General features: G+C 40.4%; 2 protein-coding genes across 3 annotated transcripts; both read right to left on the bottom strand.

The window, feature by feature from the left end:
* Dy (transmembrane protein dusky) lies at positions 1-6272 on the bottom strand. Its single transcript, XM_076775318.1, has 2 exons — positions 6188-6272; positions 1-2003 (listed from the first exon to the last, which is right to left on the bottom strand). Exons 1-2 carry the CDS (start codon positions 6230-6232, stop codon positions 300-302), a joined length of 1749 nt encoding a protein of 582 aa, XP_076631433.1. The 5' UTR covers positions 6233-6272; the 3' UTR covers positions 1-299.
* A 7912-nt stretch (positions 6273-14184) lies between these two features.
* Positions 14185-21407, bottom strand: LOC143346816 (WD repeat-containing protein 44). 2 transcript variants are annotated; one of them, XM_076775305.1, is made up of 7 exons: positions 21279-21407; positions 20416-20584; positions 19953-20337; positions 19702-19829; positions 19466-19603; positions 19084-19374; positions 14185-18646 (listed from the first exon to the last, which is right to left on the bottom strand). In XM_076775305.1, exons 1-7 carry the CDS (start codon positions 21344-21346, stop codon positions 16910-16912), a joined length of 2916 nt encoding a protein of 971 aa, XP_076631420.1. In that variant the 5' UTR covers positions 21347-21407; the 3' UTR covers positions 14185-16909. The 2 variants fall into 2 exon arrangements, with proteins under 2 accessions (XP_076631420.1, XP_076631419.1); XM_076775304.1 differs by having other exon boundaries at positions 19702-20337.
* Positions 21408-21425: the final 18 nt, after the last annotated feature.

Below are 21425 nucleotides of genomic sequence, written 5' to 3'. Positions count from 1 at the left end.
TAATGTTACGAGTCTTCAGAAAGCGATATATAGGTCACCCGGTGACTGATGCGACCTGAGCGGAGAGGCTAGCGACGGACACCGGTGCCCGCCACGGTAATAATGCAGAAAAGGGGCATTACTATAATGCATTTACACAGCTACCGAATACAACACGAGAATACTTTTAAGCATTCGACTACAAAACAGAATACAAATTGGTAAGGTCGTCGTTCGAATAGTTTTTGAAATACATTTTGCCCATACCTGGTCGACAACAATAACCTGTACCTCTTTCAGAATGCTATGTCCATTTGTACTTATGAATAGAAACACGTCCTTGTCGATTTTTTAGGAGCATTCTGTTCGCCGGAATAATACGTGGCCGCTTTCCTAGCTTTTCCTGAGAACGGTCTTAGACGTAGGCAGAGGTAGGTAGAAAGTATACACGAGGAAAGTAACACAGCGAGAAGTACTATGAGAGTAACAGCGAACCCTGGTGTGGTCATGCAGATCATAGCCGAACTCGCAGTGTTCTCGTTTCGGACAGGAAACACCATAGTCGGTCCATTGGATTCCCCATTGTTGGAGTCGTCGATGGAGAACGTCAAATCGCCGGTGGAAACCACGCGTATTATTCGATTTACTCCGACCGCCTTCTGCGGAGATGGTACTATTTCTCGAGACTTCCTCCGCCTCTCGTCCCGAGGACGACCAGCAGTCGCTTGCAAGTACGCTTCCAAGGGAAGCGGAATAGGAGGTGGAAGACCGTAGCTAGAATCGAGATGGCTGTTGGACGGGGAATGATGATGATTCTCGAGAAGACCCTGAGACTCCAGCAACAAAGGCGATTCGGAGCACTGTTCGGGACATTGGTACCGACAGATCTGTATTGTGCACTGGAAATGCACCTCCATCGAGTCCGGGAATTTGAATGCCTGGAAATGGGCATAGGAGAGGACCGACGCCGAGGCGCCGAAGTTTTTGATCTTGGTGAACCGCGACATGAGCTTGGGCCTCGTGATGCATCCCCTTTGATCCACCAACTGTATCGGGGCCCGTTTACCGTCGTGAGCCATGCAGTTCCTCACGAGCATATCGAACTTGGAGTCGTCGTCCTTTATTGCGAGCACCATCGTCATCGTTTGACCGATCTTAACCAGCCCGGAGACCTCGGAGGCCCATGGACCCTTCCCCACCTGTATTTGCATCCAACAACCCACGTTATCGCCGGCAAAATCGGCTCGTACCACGTCCAACATGTCCACGGGGAACGGACGGAACGTAACCGACTTCTCGTACAGATCGTGCCAAGTGCAACGCAGCTTGCGCGCCTGGTCCCAAACTTCTTGAACTTGAGGATCGTATTGAACGACGATGATGTTCTCGAAGTACGTTCCCGATCCTGATTCGGCGCCGTAACCGTACAGGCCGTTCTCCGTATTTCCAGCCGTGCCACATGCGTGTATGCTAATCTCGAAGTTGACGGACGTTCGTCCCAAACCCGCTGGCAAGTGTACGCAATTAACGTTGCTGTAATGGCCCTTGCTAAAGACTATGCCGTAGAAAGGTTTATCGAAACCGAGATAGACCTTCATCAGGTTCTTCTCGCACTTCACGTCCAGCGAAATGATCTTGGGCATGTCGGGCGTAGGCGCTGGCCAGGGTTCCGCGCCTACCGCTGTGCTGATACCGCCGCCCGTCGTGTAGATCTTGTCGATGGCCTCCGATGGCGTCTTCGAAGGCGGCAAGGGCGGCGGCGGACCATGATAAGCAACATTATGGTGCGGTCTCGGATGAGGCAGTCCCAGGCCGCCTCGACTCGGCGGCAGAGGAAGGGGATGTCCTCGCAGACCACCCGGTTTGTAATGATTGCTACCGGTGTCTTTCTCGCCTAATGACTCCAACGCCAACTGGTCGGAACTATTGATGTCGTTGTCCTGACGGTTCAGGGCCGAATTGTCGTTTCGATTGTCCTCCCCTGGGATCGCCTCGACCACCTCCACGTCTTCCGTTCGAGCCAGCTGCGAACAGAAATACGAAACGCGATGTTGACAGAAAGGTTCAATGAATTATGTCCAAACCTCGCTGCCTTAGCACTGTGACAAAGAGATATAGAAAAGTTTAATTGCTCTTATCTATATTCGAGAAAGAAATGAATAAGAGCAACAAAATCAATTTCTGAATAGTGGTAGAGTACAATTTGCATTAAAATCCGCAATCTGCTCGTGACTGTCAGTCCGAGCAACCCAAATAAATCCAGGAAAAAGCGAGGATAACTCAGCGACGTTACGTCAGTGAAAAATTGTGACATTTTAAGAGGATCCCTCTTATATTACCTCGCAGAAGGCGTAGCGAAATATTTTGTAGACCTTCCGTTAAGGGGAAAGGGATAAACGGCGAGAAAGTGTGAAAGTAGATTGACGTTGTCAGGCTACATAATTTGCAAGACGTGCGACTTCTTTAGGAACGGGCCGCCTTTATCCCGAACGAGCTCACCAGTGCAATCATCGAATGTCCGTACACGCATACTCACCTAAATTATCGTGTAACGATCCATGAATCGCCGTACGATCCCGACGAAAGAATTACCGCAAATCAGGCATGCCAACGATGGGGCGCGTCAAACGCACGGAAACGCAATACTCTTCCGTCGAACAGTCTTGTTTGAAATGGCATTTCGCGCTTGGAAAACGCGTTATCACGATGTTAATCAAACGCAGTTCGCAAGATTCTCTACTTGAGTTTAGGAAAACGAGTTTTACTATTAGGAACGTTTTATCATTGACTGTTTTTCAAACTTCAAACTTACCATTCTCATAAACGAAATATTCGATAACGAGGCACCTAGTGCTCCAATGACTGATGACAGAATTAAAATACAAGATTCAACGTCGAATACTGAGTTCTGTTCGTAGATAGTTAAGTAGAATCGCTTCAACTATTCCAATATAGAATTCGAGCTTTGAAAATTGTTTTCACGCGTGGAATCCATTAAAATGGGTCCCATATGGTACGGAACACCCTGCGGAAGTCTGAAACGAGTTAACCGCCAAAAATTGGGATAAAGAGATCTCCGAAGTCTTGTACAAAAACAGATGCAATTTTGTGTCCGTGGCCTCTGGTCGCGAACCAAAGATCCGCTCAAAGAGCTATCTCCGGTCGTGCGCATTCCTGATGGCCAATACGGGAGACAACAGTCTCCGATCAACAAACCCGTTCTGACTGTTCGACGAATGACGGGTTCGGAGAGTCGAGGAGGGGCGACCAAACGTTGGAATAGGAGCATCGGACCTGTACGCCAGGCGTAGTGGCTGATTACGTCACGCGTGACCCTGGGGCATAACGGACCACCCGTGTCTTTAGCCGCAGGTCAATCGGTCAGCCCAGGCGCTTCGGATACACGGTTCGGTTTTCCGTCTCTGCCCTCCGCCGATTCCTGACATCTACTTATCTCGTCGCGGCTTTCCAACCTACGCGTTCCATAATTCGACGAAAGCTTACTGGGTCACCTGTGAACGAACTCGTGATGGATTTCGATGACGGCGTCGCGCGCACGGCCGGAAAAGACGATGACCGTCCTTCGGGTGAAACGGCCGCGACGATTTGCATGTCACGTCGTTCTCGTTTTGATCGAAGACGACGGTGCCCCGCGTCGAATCGTTGCCAGGCGAAGTCTCCAACAAGAAATCGCCGATCGTTTAATCGTTTCGCGGTAACGACGATAACGTTGCCCTTGCACCGGTAACAGTAACGACGCGATCAATCCTCCGTTACGTCCGAGCCCCCCAGAGATCCAACGTCGCGTTGAAAGCATTCGACAAAAAGGGAAAATTATAGTAAGCTACCAAGAGTAATAATTATCTTCTGCTCGGAGCGTTCTCGTATAGCCGGAGAATTTCTTCTATCGGCTTAGACGGTATTTCATTCATCCCATCTCTGCTCCATTCACCGCGTCGAGCCTCCGCAAAAACTATTACGTCTTGTTGGGTAACGCGCAGAAGTCTTTTAACATTCGCCGGTAAAATAACGAATGAGATAATTATGAATTTAATGGAAACCAACACCGAGAGTGCACTGGGTTTCCTTTTGCACTTGATAATAAGAATTGCAGAACAGAATAATTGAGGTATGACCAAGAAACCGTTCTGCGCGTCTACAACGGTTTAACTAGCATTGCAAGTGTGATTAGAGAAGAACGTTAAAGGCAAAGCGTTATTTCCAGACGGCGAGCATGAAGAATTGGTAGAACACTTTGTACGTAGCATACTTTAGACCTTAAATAAACATGAATGAATGCCTCGTGGTAATTAGTAGAAACTGCTTCATAGTCTGCGGGATTAAGGCCAACCCGGTGGCATAAGAAGCGTTAGAGATCTAAATTTCTTTGTAAAATGAAATGTTTCTACCGGCGTTGCGATAATAATTATTACTATTCGCGTAATATAACAACAATTAATAAATAAATTGGATAAGTATTTTCGTAAACTACTCAAAATTATAAATCTATATGGAATCGCGGAAAAAATAGTTTCGCGAACGATTGTTTGTCATTTTACGACCATCGCTTGGTAACGATTCGTAAAGCAAAGAGGAGGAATAAATGAGTTCCACGTGAGTTGAGCGACGTTCGAAAGTTGAAACGGATGGATATAACTACTTCGTGACCCCAAAAAAACGAACAAAATTCGTGTGCAGCAAATTCCATACCACAAATGAAAATATTCAGAACAGTCGAGGAAAATATTGTTCGGTAAATGTAAACAGAACTTCGCTGTTATGTTTTTCGTTAACCTCTTTAAGGATACTGGGGCACATACGTTACGTACGTGTACGTTTTTATCGATAGATCCACCTAATAACATCCACGGAGAATAATAATATTATATTTGAAACGGTCCCGCGGAATGGACGCTGTTCGATGAGAAAAGAAAGGAATCGAAGTCGTATCGGTCCCCGAGTACACAGGATGGGAAGGTAAGATCACGGAACCGGTAGTTTGGTGTGCAATTTTTGCGCGTAATCTTGTAAGACCGATTCGTGGTGAAGGCCCGACGGTAAAACGTTACTTCGTAGTAGACGTGGATGAGCCGGATCGAAACGCCGCGCACCATTTCAAGACAGCGACCGGGCCTCGAGTCGCCCTTAGCTCTGGGTCAGAGCACTGGGTAACGGCATTGCAGGCTATGTACCCACCGCGTATCTGGGTTATAATGTAGTAATTACCCACGCAGACATACCGACCTACCCCCCTTCAAACACTGCCGCGTGCTCTTCTTACTTCTGGACGGTTTTTGACCACCGATCGCGATAGTTTGAGCACGCTTTTTCTCGACCGACAGTCTACTTATTAAAGGTTAAATCGACCGGTACAAGAAAGCTTTTCGAGAGTGCATCGCGAGCAGCAATGCCCTCGAAACGGATCGGGGTAAATCGTCGTTCCGAATGGTATTTCGAAATTTTTCGAAAGTTTGTTCTGGCCCTTAAACGTGGAATAATTTTAAAAAGAAAAACAAACAAATTCGTAGAAATTCTAATATAACATTAAATAAAATGTGTACAGCATAGCAAAATTACTTGAACCTATTAAAATTCAGATGAGACATTGTTTTTGTCAATTGTGTGCGGCCTAAGTGAAGCCTTTCTGGAATCTTTGCATCCGCCATTTCTGTCCGTAACTTCTATCTCGAAAATAAACTATTATCGGACTCGTTTTTATAATGTCCTGTCTGGTTTACATATTTCAACGAATACTGCACGTATTTTAATATTAATATATGTACACAGTAATAGGAATAATTTTTGTAAACTTGATGACATTGTATTTTGTATTGCTTTATATATTTTTTTTAACGAATTTTAGTATTCTGTCCAAAATGTTTTCAACCTTAACTGACAAGCAATTTATTACTTACAGGATTATAGAAACTGTCCTGTCCATGCAATAATATTGCAAATATAATACAAGGTCTGCGTAAGGTTCTGCACTGATTATATATAGAATTTACGTCGACCTGTAGGCGTTACGTTTGGTAAGTTTCTTAATAATTTTAGTTCAATACATTATTTTCTATGTTATTTTCACCTTCTTAAAATGATAAAATAGGTGAAAATATAAGCCCTTTTCATGCTCGATGTTGCAAACGAAAGAAGTTCGCTGTGATTTACGGCTTATACTCTGAACGAAATTAAAAATGTGTTTACTTACCCCCTTTAATAGGAGACAGGCAAAAATGAAGATTCGCCACCGCATGCTGTATTAGCGTCCACGGTGGAGCACTATAAGCACACCGCTGAAAGAACACGTTTCTTTCATTCATAGAACCATCAATACAATCCAAGTTATACTTAATATTCTAAAAAGATATTAATTAATCAGCTAACTATTTACAAACGTACACGTACCTATGACAATAATCCCGCGTGCTTTATTAATCCGACCCTTCCGACACAAATTCTATCTGTGCAATCGAAGCGAACACGTGTCGATGAAATTGTTCGGAATTTTCCTTAACGAAGAAATTGACGACTAGTCGATCTGCAATACAGTATAAAGAAAAAACCATCAAAATCATAAACTTGCGCAAGAATTTGAAAACGTTAAATCCAAAATAATCGAGATCAAATCAACGGTAAAAAAGATAATTAAGAAATTAATATGCTCTTCCTATCGATTTACGATTTAATAACAATAAGTAACATTGTTGATGGAAAGAACAATATTACGTTCGGTCGCAGATCTGCTAGTTGGATTCGTCGGTAAAGTTTATGTAGCAGATCCTGCTTCGGACGCGGCGCTATTAATCTTTTGAACAGGGTGCTCGTACTGATTATATACTAATAAATTACCGAGTAATTGGTCGCATCGAAGGCAGAAATTGCTGGGTAAGTCTCACCGACGAATGCAACTAGAAGATCTAGAACGAAACCATTACGCGGTAGGATTGCTCTTTGCGTCAAAGACATCATTTACCGCTCCTTTATGGATTTTATTCATCGATGGCCTGTACTCGTATGGAGAACACCTCGAATGTATTAATATTAATATTTCATTTTACGTGAGTGCATGTATTTCGCGTATTTTTTTCGTAATCTTTACGTAAATGCGTAAAATTCAAAGGGATGTGTTTTTTTTTTATACATCGAGGAACTTTGAAACGTTAAGCGGTCCATTGCCTTTCTCGATGTGCTAGAGGTCTCACACAACAGTCCCGACGAATATACAGATGGATCGTCATAGTTAAAGTTGTTAGTAGAAAATACTGAACACTGTGAACGGACGAACCGGTCCATCATTGGACGTCTCGCTCGTGTTTAATCGCCAATTATCAGACACGTTCGCCTCGTGCGACCACTGGGCCACCTGTCCCAAATTCCTGCCGAATGTCCGGGTTTTCGCTCCGTTACCTCGTTGTACTCATGACACCCGACTGCCACGATCGACATCTATAGGTATGAACTGAATCCGTCGAATCGCGGCCCGGGAAAATCTCGAATCGATACCTTTACCATCGATCGTCAAACTTTTCTTCGTTTTATCGTCTTTTCTTTTTTGTTTCTTTTTTTTTGCGAACGCAAAGTAACAAGGACGAGAAGCAAAACGGGATTTCGCTATCGAAATTATCGTAATCGACGGGTGAAAGAATCGAAACCATTAATACTCGAACTTCCTTTCAGAACGGCTATTTAGGTCCGCGGACTCTCTCCACGGACGCTCGACGCCGAATATACGCGGTGTTCTATTTATTCGCAGCCCAACCGAAAGCAGGATGATTCTGCGTTTGAAACGTAGTCGAAAATGTGGAGTAAAATTTCTTTGCGATAGCGCGTGTCAATTTCGTCTGTATTGCTACTATCTTACTAGATTAAAATTGTTATTCTTTTAAAACTAGTTTGTACAATGTTCAATGGGCAAGATGACATTTTCATTTATTAATAATTCGTTTATTATTAGAGAAAATTACACGACAAAATTCATGCAATGTCTTTGTAAGAATATCAATTATCTGAATAAGTTTTAGTTTAATATATCACGTATTTTTCTCTGAAAAAGAAATATTTGCAGGTATTGCCCAGGGACTCAAAAACGCACCTCCAAGTAAAATTCAGTTCAATGGATCTCGTTACAGACTTTTGGTATATTCGTATACAGTCTAAAAAATTATACTCAAACAAGTACATCGATTGAGATCGACGTATTTTTATAGTACATCTCGTGAACGGAACCTCGGAAAGATGTTATTCCATATTATCGACTAATTTTTGGCTGATAAATCGCTCTACCTTCGGTTTGTACTATGAATTACGGAACACCTTGTACAGTTTTCACCTATAGAGAAGAAGCAGAGGTCGTGAAGATGCGCGAGTTGGTTGTGTTCGTCGGAATTATTCAGTAGGTTCAAGGTGCACGTGAGACACAGCGCGAATGTAGGCAAGTAGGTTTCCATCTATCGGGCTTCAACGTTCGTACCGAATCCACTTACACGGATCCGAAGCTAAAACCGTCCCCGCCAATGGGTTCTCGTTCGATTCCAGCTCGGACAATAGACGATACGTGCGACAAATCACCGATTTGGGAGCTGAGTGGCTGTTTGTCTGCCATTTCGGTGGCAGCGCGCTGGGAATTTCTAAAAGACCACGAACAACCCATTTCGAACCCTCTATTGATCTCTGTACGCTTTTGGGTTGGATCGACTGTATTTCCACGCTATTTCCATTCGCGTGACGGTGCTCAAGAAATTTTTACGATCATCGAAACGTTACGTCGAAACTGCGATCCATGCAACAATAATGATACCATTACTGTCTATCTCGTGTAAATGTTTTAAGCAGTTAGAAGGATAAATCCATCTCTTTACTCGTAAAATCCGTTGCTATAATAATGCTGTTTACGCGACACGAAATCCTGATCGATAGCAAAGGAATTTGTTGTTCGTTATGGGCGAGTATCGAGTGGAAGGTAGGCAATTACGATCCACCGGTGATCTATAACGAATTCCATTAGCGCGTTAAAGGCACAGAACTTGTTTATTACTGGCATACATTAGTTATTATTCCGCTTAGCGATTCGTGCCACGATAGACCGCGACACCTGTTCTTTCTTTCACCGCGAGGCCGTGCTTGAATAAAAATCACTGCCGGCTGTTTACACGTCCGTTGTTCCATGCTAACCATGAATCGGGCACGCCGAAGATGTGGCGTGGTGCCAAATACATATAACGGTTCTGCCGGTGTGGTAATTTCGAAGTCAGGCATTCGCATAATGAGTGCGTACCTAATAGTGACCTATATAGAAAGGAGCCGAAGAGTCTTCACGTTCCCCTTTCTTTCGGACGGTGACACTTACGAACCAGCGGTTGAGTGACTTTTAAGCAGACAAGAACGCGATACAATTTGAAGTTAGAAATCGATAATAGCTGATCGAGATAAGTGGTACGGAATTGTTTGGTCGAAGCGTTACGCTCCTTAACCCATTTATGCCGTGCGTTCTACATACGAGCCGCCTTTAAACAATTTTCTTTCGCAGAGAACGATCCGGTATAAAAATAAACAGTATAAAACAATAAATTTGTAACTATGATTATGTAATAGCATATTTTTATTGTTTTATAGACGACCAAGAGCATCTAGTCGGAAACGTTTACGAATGATAAATAACCTATTAAAACTACAGTGTCATTTAGTATTATTATAATAATCTTTTAAACGATATTTAAACACAATCATATTGATGACAATTTCGCAACAGCAGTGTCTGGTCACAGCAAATAATTAAAATTCTTTAGCAAAAGTGCGATACCCTTGATTGACCTGATTGTAACTACTCATAAGAACAATCAAATTCTAATTGTAATATTAAAAAGCACGTTAAAAATTACTGGACATTCGAATAAATTCGAGTAACGGTAAAAATGTATTTTTACGAATGTCCGCTAAATAGGACACTGGAACTTAATCTGTTAATCGAACTCCGAAATAAAGGATCTTTATCGCTCGTTGGAGCGCTTTATCGATCGCGAATCGTTACCTACAAACCCGCTAATAAATTCGATGTTCGGTTAACACGAAATTTATCCTTATAGAGAGATACGTTTGTTAGCGATGAACCGATTGGCATGTTCGAGGAATATACGATACGTAGATAATCTGCATTACTTTATTGTGTGTAACCCAGCAAGCGCACGGTTATCGAGCGTAACGAAACAAACTGACAACTTGATGACAACTCGATGCATTTTCGATGTAAAGGTGTCGGTATTGCCGATCGATCGTGCAAGATACAGTCGATGGTGCTCAATGAATATCGTCTACCGTTAGTGCTGACTGTCGATCGACTCTCCTACTTTTCTACGCGTTAGGATTTTACGACCACCGTCAATCACGATTTAGTTACTCTAAACACAATCATTCCCTCTTGTGCCCTTCGGCTACGTCCATTGAATAACGACGCGAGAAATTACATAGTCAAGCGTGATTAATCATTCGATAACGTCGAATAGGAGAACTATATCAATAATTAACGATCGTGTGCTTCTGCCTATATGGATTTTCAATGATATCGAACGAACGCTATAGAATTAAGAACATTTATTTTTTCTTTTTCATCGTTTCGTAATTTTTCTTGACTTGGTTTCATTACAAATTGTCAACGATAGCGACAAAATCTGTTTAAAAAAAAATGCTCAAATGTCGTATCGTACCCGTAGAATTAATCGAATTTTTTAATTTACGACGCAAATTAACGTCCGATTCGAAAAACAATTTGATTTTGGAGCGTAGAGATACGTGCATAGGGACGGAGTTGCCCGACCGCGTTCCGGCGAGAAGAATGGGATGTTTCTCGTACATCGTCGAGAAAATGGACACAAATCGAGTCGTAAGGCGTACGTGTATACGCGTGCATCGTTGATTCCCGAGCTGAGTCCGCGAGATTAGCCCCGACCGACGAGCAGCCGCCAACTGTTGCGGCAATGTGCATTCGATAGAATGAAAGCGGTCACCACGTGGTCGGCTATAACGCGTTGCACATCCCAGCGACGCGTCATATAATTTCTCCGTGCGAGACTGCAGCTCCTGTCATTACCAACGCATTAGAGGGACAAACGACGACAGTTCTGCTGCAAATAATAGCTTAATCAATGGCGCGACGATAATTGGATTACCACCTAGTACGCGAGATAATTACTCGTTAATCCGCGGCGTCGTATGATAAATGCGCCCGGCGAGTACGCGATCGTTTATCCCGGTGTAATTAACGGTCCGGCGATCGAGTACCGGAGTATCGGCTACGTCGGATAATTGGTCGACTCGGTAACGCGTGTAACGAAATAGAATCAGGTGAAAAATTGTCTTACGTTTCTCCAACTAGGACGTCTAGGATAGAGGCGAGCAGGCTGATCTCTCTCCCGTATCCCGTGTCAAAGGTATACGACGAGGAGAAAGAGGACTCGAGCAACGCACCGCACTGATCGAAGCACCATGTGCCAAGAAATCTCCGCGTACCCGCGCGGTAGGAGGCTCTCTAAAGCACAGACGGTTGATCTCGGCCGATTTCAGTCGCGAAAACGAGGACGAAATCGACGAACAGCCGAGGAGATAGGACCACGTACGACGTTTGGATGCCACTTATCGCCGGCTGGCACCGTGCTTCTTCCCGTATAGCACGTTATGCGTCGTTTGGAGACTGGCCACGCGACTGATACCCGTGTCTCTTAACCGCGATGCGCCGCGATATCTGTCGCGGCAGCTAGAAAGACGCGTTGCGGCGTGGCTGCGGCTCGATGGTGCACGCGAGAACTCGTGGAGTCGGAATGGGGTACACCTGTCCGATATAGAGAGTATACTATAAACGTGGCGGCCCGCCCCCTGACCCAGACACATGGTACAGTTATATAGGTCCCTCGCGAGCCGGAGGATATCTCTTGTCGTTCGGGCCACACTCCTGACGACCACGACCACGACTCGTGGACGTGGTCGCGGTCGCACTCCTATTCGACGTTCTTGTCCTTCTCGTTGTCCCTGTTGCCGCCGCTTGTGTGCACGCGACTTGTCAGACATACGACGCCGTCGCGTCGTTAACACGCGTCCCCGGCGTCTGTGTACCTGCCACCCAGTCTGCAGGTGAACGATGATCCGTGATATCCACGATGCTCTGGAAATCATTTTTTACACTCTCGTATTTACAATTCCGTTTACTATTAAATGGTAACCCCTCGAGACCTCGAAAAATAAATTCTTCAAATAACTACCATAGAAATTATAATCTAAATGATCTAGATATAGTTAATTTTAGTACCTACTTTATGGTTACGCAAATACAAAATACTTGCATTCTGTTATATGTTTCATATTCGTTTTACCAATGAGTACAGAATATCTTCATAGTTTATATATTAACAAATGTTAAAGATAGTTTAATCTGAACGAATGTATATTCAGTTGTATATTTCTGCGTTTTCTGTCTTAAAATTCCTTTCCAGGTCGCTTTGTATCCCATATTGAAGACGTCATCTTGAATTTGAAATCTTTTACTTTAGATTCGGTATCAACGATCTCGAAAACCCATAATTACCAAGTTTCAGAAAGATCTAACGAAGTCGTGATTTTTGTTATTATTATGATGTGGCCTTTCGAATAGAAAAACCATAAGTTACATTCGGAAATCCAGTAAAAAAATATCAATTTTTGTTTAATGTTCCTAATGGGAATCCCCCCTTAAAATATTCTAATCGGATCGCTTTTTGATTAATCGCTTCCTTGTGAAACGTATTTTTATTTTTGCTAGGCAAAGATTGATGCATTCAAGCAACAGAGATAAAGCTGTATATGTATAATACAAAGCAGAGACGCGATGCGCAAAGATGCGCATTAGCATCAATAGCTTTCTCCCAGCAGGATATTAAACGTTGTACTCCGTGTTTATAAAAATTGGTATTTTTAAATTTTATTCAACGTTCGTACGCTTAAATTACTGCTTCGCGATTCAAGAATATTTTGCTCCATACAAAGTGCTCCGAATGGCGAAAAAGGTGATCGTCCGTTGGAGAAAGGTTCAATGAATATTCGGCCGAACGTTGTCGTGAAAAAGTACGGGTCCGTGTCTGTTAATCAATTCGAGTTCGTTTCGGATCAATTTCGATACGTTGACAATACGATAATATTCTTATTGCTTGACCCAGATTATAAAGAAGTAATTAATTAAACGTTTCACGGATCAAAATCGTTTGTGGTCACAATAATAGTATCAACGTTTACATCATTTTCTATATTCTAACCAGATATCAAGATACTGTCATGGCGGCAGCTCCTGAATCTGCTGCAGAATCTTGAGTTGTTTCTGGGTTAGCTTTCGCCATAACTCTCAATGGATTTTCGTTTAAAACGATTTTAATCAGCTATCCCGAATTCATTTTTAAAAGTTATTATATTTGTTCAATCTTTATTATGACGTACTCGGATTGCTATTAAAGTTGACGATCGAGTTACATGGTTAACTTTACCTCTCTAACTTCGTCGTATAGTGCACTTTCATCCTAATTACTGTAGACAATGTACGCATATACACGTGTTCAGAGGTATGAATGTGGTAAATGGGTGAATCAGCCGACAATCAACCGACCAACCGACCAACCGACCGACCGACCGACTGACCGCACACACATTGCTGACCTATAGGTGAGTAACCAGCCGGTACTCATGCCTTTGTGTGCAACAATGGATGGAATCTTATTAGCGACGATCATTGTTCGGTTTCTCCTCCGTGGATATGACGAGTCGCACGTTTTCTTCGCAATATAAGCAACATTGAATTAACACCTTCATGCTCCACCGTCTCATTTTCGAAATACGCACATTTCAATTTATATTGTTATTATAATATCAACAGTATCCGAAAAAATATTCAACTTTAAGGTTGATGTACTACTTATATTCATGTTTTGGTAATTTGCTTTATACAGGGTGTTTGGCCACCCCTGGGAGATTCTAAAGGCCAAAATAAGACGAAAATCAAGAATATCAATTTCTTAACTGAGGCTTCGTTAAAAAGTTATTAAAAAATTTCAAATCGTGCTGGAAAAATTATTTTCGGTTGCGGAGGTCAATTGCAATCATTTTTGACGAATAGACATACCCCCGAAATTACGGGCGGAACTTTAAACGTTGATAACTTCTTAACGAAGCCACCATCAACAAATTGGTAGAATCTCCCATTAAAATTTTACCCGGGGATGGCCGAACACCCTGTATATCTTTTTACAAGCTCATTATGTTTGCATCAAACCAGACTGATGTGCATTAGAAAAAAAAAAGAAATAATGTTCACTAAAACTAGCTGACGTCTTCTTTTTCTGCCTATCAGAAATTGAACATGTAGCTAGAAAGGAAAATATCTATGGTGGGGAACATGAGTATTGGTACGAAGCGACTCTCGAAATAAAACTAGTTGTAGACGAGAAAAAAATCGTTACAAACATTTGATTTTTATCGTAGTATTTATTATTTCATATACAAGTATAATAAGAGAAAATAAACTTTCGTGTGTTCGACAACGAAAGAATAATATAAATATGTTTTATGACAAGTTTCAAAGTGAGCATAAATGTTAGCACTGTTCTAATCCCTGCTGGGATTGAGCGGAAGCTGATAGCTCCTCCTTCTCGTGACCCCTGCTGGTAATGACGTTTATGGTTGCATTACAGCCTGTAACGTCGGCTATGGGTAGGTCCAACTTGTCCTATGATCCGCAAGAGGAGGACAGGGTATTTCTAAACTGCGTGTACAATATCTACGTACGCTGTTCCCTCGTAGTGGCCAACTAAAGAATTAAGGTATTAATTAAAGGTTAAGCAACTTTACTTTCATTTCTTCCTGATAATATAGATGAGTGAACACGTACACGGTTTTACTAAACTATTTAATAAGCCTTTCTGGTGCCGCGTTATTGCAATAATCAGCGATTCTCTGTTACTCAATTTTAGTTTTAAACTTGCCATATAACATAGGTAGATTATTTTATTACCGAATACGTAAAAATTTATTTATCCCCTATAGTTTAATTCGAGATAATAAAATCATATAGTGAAATTATTGAAAGTTCATGATTTTTTCCACGTCTACAACTAACTTTATTTCGAGAATCGTCTTGTGCTAATTACTCGTGTTCATTACTGTACCGTGAGAATTCAATACATAAAGAAAGTTTCCTGCTGGTTAATGTAAACTTGATGTATATTGCTGTGTGACGGCAACTTAAAAAACAGACACATTTCCATACATGAATACACTATTGATACATTAATATATTACATGATTACTGATTACTACGAGATCACAAACGATAATTTTGTGCACGCCGCTGTCGAAATGACTGCCGTTAATAAGCGATTAATGCTATCGCTCGAATAATATATTTACAATTTGCATTTACACAAAATACCTACATTTCTTTCCTGCGTATTTACATTAAGTTTACGATACAAATAAAATACACCGTACATTGTAATTTGATCATTCAATTATTCCTACAACTCTGCGACGCTACGATTCAACGACGCAGAGGTCTTGCATCTACGGCAATCGCACTTCAAACCGCGACTGAATAGCGCATCATCTTTTACAACATGACTTATTAAATAGATCGAGAATCGCGAAATGCAGAGTTTCGAGCAGCGTTAAGCCGTCGTTTGTTGTATTACACGGTACTCTTTGCCGCTATAATTGACACGTTGCGAAATCGGTATTCCGCGCAACACCTTTTAAATCAGATCTAAACGACACGCGGTTAGAACATCGTGACGAACACTGAACATAGCGAGTGTTGTGAGCATATAACTTCTACGATACGTAATGTGTCAATGCAAGACAAACCTTGCACTTACATTAATTGGTTAAATTTATATCTGCTTTATATATAGCGTAACGTCAAATCATTGATCCATATGGTATGTCGAACTATAACTTTCATATTGAACATGAAGTAGTCTCTAAAATATAAACTGCGTCCGTAGAAAAACTTAACGATGATGCATTTTAACTTCGAACCACCTCTTTGTTTTTCATATTGTCTTCGATGTATTACGCTATCTTATCACGGTAAAGTTCTAGAGCATACTTTTAGAAACCATTAGGATTCGAAAATCCAGTTTGATTTTCATTAAACTTTATAGATACTATTCAACATTTGTCTAACGATGGATCACCAAGATATATTTATAATTTTTTCGGTTTATCCATACGATTCATTCAATTGTTGTTATATTTTACCAACGCTTGTTTGCTTGTTTATACTTTGTTTTTCACCAAGGTGCTCTTTCCTTCTATAAATTAATTGAAATGAACAATACCATGTTAACTGTACATATATATATATGTATGTATATATATACATACATATATATAGCAACATAATTTTGGCAAAGTTTCTATAAATGTATATGATCGCAGTGGACCAGCACCGAAAAAAACATATAATACAAGATCAATAAAAATATAATGTCGAATTAAAAAAGAAATGTTAAAAATACAATATGTTATAAATCTATGTGTTTCGTATAGCTTACTTAAAGCTTTAGTAGAAATTATAATTAGAGTAATATGCAAAAACTATTTAATTTAGAAAGAATGAAAAACAATTTGCTGCCCATTATGATAAGAAAACCGAAACATTATCTGAACATCAAACTTATAAGAGTTTTGGTATTACTAACTATATGTTAGAAGCTTTCTTATTGTGAAATAATCCTTTTAGCATGCATCTCAAAATATTTTGTCATCGAAAATTTTTAGTACAATCACGTTTACCTTCAAAAACAGCTTACAGTGAGTCCCTACATCGTTCACTGAGGTAAAACAAATATATGCATATAATATATTGGTGTTCTTATTCTTTTCTAATTACTAGCAATAGTGCACAAATGAATGCAGTATTGTGTTATGCGAGAGCAGATGCTGGTAGGGAACTATGCTTAGGTCTTGTTTTATTTAGAAAAACCTTTATGCACCCATTGAAATCAGCGCTTACAAGAACGTGTCCGCCGCAGCCTTTAGTGCGCTGTTCAACCACTGGATCAACTGGAGGAACATCTACGGTTGAACTACCTAGATTTTTTACATCTTCCTTATTTTCCCCCCACTGCTCTCTTTCTTCGATCTGTTTAATAATACTATCTGGATTTGGTGCAAATACTGCGCATGTTACTACAGCGTTATGAGCTTTTATACCTTCCCAAAAGTCATTTCGATCTCTACGTACACTCGAGAATTTGGAGTAATCGTGATGAGTTTTCCAAATATAAATGCACTGATTTTCCGAACCACTAACTATATACTGTCCGTCAGGGCTAAAACTCGCTTTAATTTGGCTACTAACATTAACGTAACCTTTGTATTTGCACGATAAATTTAAATCTCGCAAATCATACAAGCGAATACGACTATCGTTCGACGTAACCAAGATTTTATCTTCGCCTGGCATAGGTTCGATACCACTTATTTTTCTTCCTGTTGAATTTTTGCCTCTTGTAGATCGAACGTGTATTTGTGTATGATACTTCAACTGATCCGTATTGTAAAATATACATCGGCCATCATACGAGCCCACAACCGCGAATTTTCCATTTTGACAGAAGTTTGCGGCGGTAATTAATTTAGTTTGTCCATCGACTTCGTTCCACACGGCTACTTTCTTGTCTGGAATATTCCAGAGACGGAGTTTACCGTCTAAAGACCCTGAGAGAAAGTATCGATCATCGCGGGGATGAAATACTATTGCTGTAACAAAATCAATGTGCTGGAAACAACACAAGCACTCCTTTCGTGATATATGCCAAAGTCGCACGGTTTTATCCATTGACGATGATAAAACAAAATAATTTTTAGACCATGAAACATCAAGTAAGTCCGAGGTATGGCCTGCGTAAATGCAAAATGGCTTTGGCATGAAAGGGCATTTCGTCCCTTCTATTTCACTGAAGGCACTAGCCACAACATCAGGATCTTCCATGGGTTGTTGCAAGACCAGAGATTCTTGCGAAGGGGTTGGACTAACTTTCTCGGCATTGTATTTCGTTCGCATATCTTGAAAGTAAGAAAAAGCATCGCGTAGAACCCAAATTCTCAAAACTCGATCTTGTCCAGCTGTAGCAAGTAACCGTCCACAAGCAGAAAATTTCATACACCAAACAGGACCCACATGTTCGCCGCGTAAATCTTGAACATGTTGTAACCAACTAAACTCGTATGGTCCTTTATGACTATTGGACGCTTTTAATTTAATGCATTGCTGTTCGCCAGGGTAAACTTCATCTAATATTTCCATAACATCTTCTTTATGTCTTGCATGAGACACTTCTTGCGCGATAGATTTTGCTTTGTCCATTGTCTTTTTTACGGTAGATCCTAAGAATCGTTTTAACTTTTGAGTTTTCTTTCGAACTCTACCAACAGTTACATCTTCGTCTGGTGGTATATTAGACATTTTACTGTCCACACTTTCCTCGTCACTTTCTTTTTCTTTCTCCAGACTAGAATTACTTATATATTCTGAAGTGAGTCTCATTATGTGAAGCGACAAAGGATTAATACACTGTGGTAATTTATCTTCCGCTATACTTAATGGCACTCTTTCTCCAGTATCTAAATTTAATACAGTTACTTGCTCTAAAATCTCCTAAAACAAGATGGACAATATCGCCATTAATAACCTATAAACATTGAAATGCACTATACAGTGATGCCTTGGAGCTTGGCCGGTTGTTAGCCCCATCAATTCTTCCACGCACCCATTTGGTTGTCCAGGCGGCAAGGGAGGTGAACCCCTACGTGGCGCATCCCCAGGTGGCGGATAGGGGCAGCCGCTGGGATGGGATGCGGGGATGAGATCATCAGCCTGAGAAGGCTGGTGGCCGCATCCTCGCATGGCCGCATCCTCGACGGCCAAGCATATTTATGTTTTTAAATCTGCGAGATATCGATGTTCCGTGTTTCTGAAAAAAAAGATACACGGAATTGCCTGGAAGATCTACCTTCCTTCAACTTTGGCCAGTCTCGAACGTCGGCCAATATCCAAGGCATTACTGTATCTAACTTTTTAAATCAATGTTATACCATATCTGTTAAACGTTTTCCAGAGTCTGTTCTCGTTCTGACAAACATGTTTAACTGTTTGATCATATCTTGATCACCAGCAGATTTTCGTCTTTCTTTTGAACCTGAAGGACTTAAACCCGAAAATTTATGAGGGCCTAAAGAATAACGGCCAATGCTATTACTAGACATGGATCCCACTGGACTACTTGATTTATTGCTTGATCTCAAACTCATTAATTCAGCTTTTGCTCTTTCTATTCTTTCCAATTCTTCAACTGATGGTCCTTCCGCTTTCGATTTATCTTCATCCTAAAAATAAATAATAGGAATTGTAGTGATATTAAAAATATATAATATTAAATATTAAGCTACATATATATAAATATATTGTGATACGGACTTGTGGTTTAACAACGTATTGTCCTTTTGTAGCAGATCGAATATCAAGAGAATGCTCAAATTCTCTAGTAATCGATTCAATAGTGCTTGCAGGACTCGGTAACGGCGAGGCAGGTAACACCGACTCCGTTGTAGACGGCTAAAATTACAGAACCATTTTTATTTTACGTTATCAATTTCTGGCGATTTTAGAATTTCTTTTATGATGTAAATTAATTATATTAAAATATATCGTACAGCAAGGTCAGTAGGTGTCTGAGCTTTTGTCTTTTTTTTACGTCTTGGCGGTGCAACAGGTATTCCAACCATAGTAATGTCTTCGCTTGATTTTCCATTGTTCTTTGTACTAGCAATGACATCAGGCTCTTGAAGTATAACAGTCTTATCATTTTGTGAATGAGAAGTATAGCTGGACCTACTGTTAACAGAGGATTCCTGTAGGATATCCTCTGATAACGTAAGGATGCTGGAGGACTGGGACACCTTACCAGATATCGTGTCCTCATCTTTGCTTGGTATACTAGCAATCGAGGACATTTGACTTTCACGGGTAAGGATGGCAGAAGGGGGACATTGAGTTACATTTGTTACAAGTACACCAGAAGCATTGTCTCCAACTCCAGCTAAAATTCGACCCACTCGTCCTAAAGATGTCATACTTTGTAGACTAAGAGTATCATGTTCTATGATCCTAAACGGATGAGTTGTTTTTGATGGAGTAGGATAAACACCCTCGATAGATGATGTCTGGCTATCTGGAGGAGAACTGTTAATTGGGATATCATCATCCTCTGTTTGCATACGCTGTCGAAGTTCACGAAATCTCCTTCTACCCACGATCTTATCACTGCTTGATTCTTTTCCATCTTCCTCCTAAATAAATGTGCATTATTGATTAAAAATATAAAATAACATTAAAAGTACAATATTCCAATATCAATAAATACTTACAAGTTTATCTTTACTAGGTATACATTCTATGGTTACATGTTCCTTTGGTTCTGCAATTGGTTTAGGTTCAGCAGGTTTCACAAAAACATCATCGTCTGTTTTTTTGGAAGTGTCTGATGTGTCCTTAATTTGTATTTCATTGCTGGTAGAATCATGCTGTTTATTTTTCCTATGAAAATCAAATACTCATTTCATAAAAAAAAAGCATAATGTTTTTAAACCAAAATATAAAATAATTTTTGTAGTACTTTAACAAACGATCAAACTCTCAAAATTGAATTTTGTACTAACAAACAAAATTTGATATAAAAAAGATTAAAGAGTAGAAATATAAATTCATAAAAAATAAAGTAAAAGAAAATATAATCATATTTAAAAAATAATTCGTTATACAATTCAGTGAATTTTTAAATGTGTAATAACAAGATTAAAAATCTTTTTCTCAATACTCTGAAATTATAGTGCCAACAATTACAATCTTAGAAAATTTGCAAATGCCGGCCCTGAAATAACTGCATATAATCATATAAACGATTGCACGTAAGTGCTCAATTCCGAACCTAACCAAAAATAATTAGTCAGGAACATAATACACAAAAATAAAAGAACGTGAAAAAAGATAGACACAAAGAAGTGATCTGAAACAAACTTCCGAGTGTAGAAGAAATTCAAGCGAACTACGAGTGGAACAAAATGAAAATCGTGAATCAAATTTTTATAATAGCTATTATTCAATAAGTGTCCGTATTCAAATAGTTATAGAAGCTACAGAGAAGTGATTTATAATACCTATACAAAGTAAATAAAATATTATTTAAGATTTCGAATAGAATCACACGACAATCAAGGACTAGTAAAATTACCGTGAATTGCGGTGGAAAGTATCATCCTCCGCATCAAAAAATTCTTCAGAATCGCTACTTCCAGACATTGTCGTCTGCACTGAATGATCAGTAATAATACTATTATCCGCATCGGTACTGTCAAGGCACGTCACGCGTTTCGCAAAA

Source organism: Colletes latitarsis, chromosome 10 (genome assembly GCF_051014445.1).
Source record: "Colletes latitarsis isolate SP2378_abdomen chromosome 10, iyColLati1, whole genome shotgun sequence".
Taxonomy (NCBI): domain Eukaryota; kingdom Metazoa; phylum Arthropoda; class Insecta; order Hymenoptera; family Colletidae; genus Colletes; species Colletes latitarsis.
Note: the sequence above shows the minus strand (reverse complement) of the source record. Positions and strands in the feature narration are given on the sequence as shown.

What these genes read in the sequence shown, in the direction of transcription:
- LOC143346816 (XM_076775304.1), bottom strand. Translation starts at nt 21,346, where the DNA reads ATGTCTGGAAGTAGCGATTCTGAAGAATTTTTTGATGCGGAGGATGAT. An exon ending in TACCTAGTAAAGATAAACTT is followed by an intron (nt 20,338 to 20,415) that starts GTAAGTATTTAT and finishes ACATTTATTTAG; the next exon opens with GAGGAAGATGGAAAAGAATC. An exon ending in AGACACCTACTGACCTTGCT is followed by an intron (nt 19,604 to 19,701) that starts GTACGATATATT and finishes CTGTAATTTTAG; the next exon opens with CCGTCTACAACGGAGTCGGT.
- Dy (XM_076775318.1), bottom strand. Translation starts at nt 6,232, where the DNA reads ATGCGGTGGCGAATCTTCATTTTTGCCTGTCTCCTATTAAAGGGG. An exon ending in CCTGTCTCCTATTAAAGGGG is followed by an intron (nt 2,004 to 6,187) that starts GTAAGTAAACAC and finishes TTCTGTTCGCAG; the next exon opens with CTGGCTCGAACGGAAGACGT.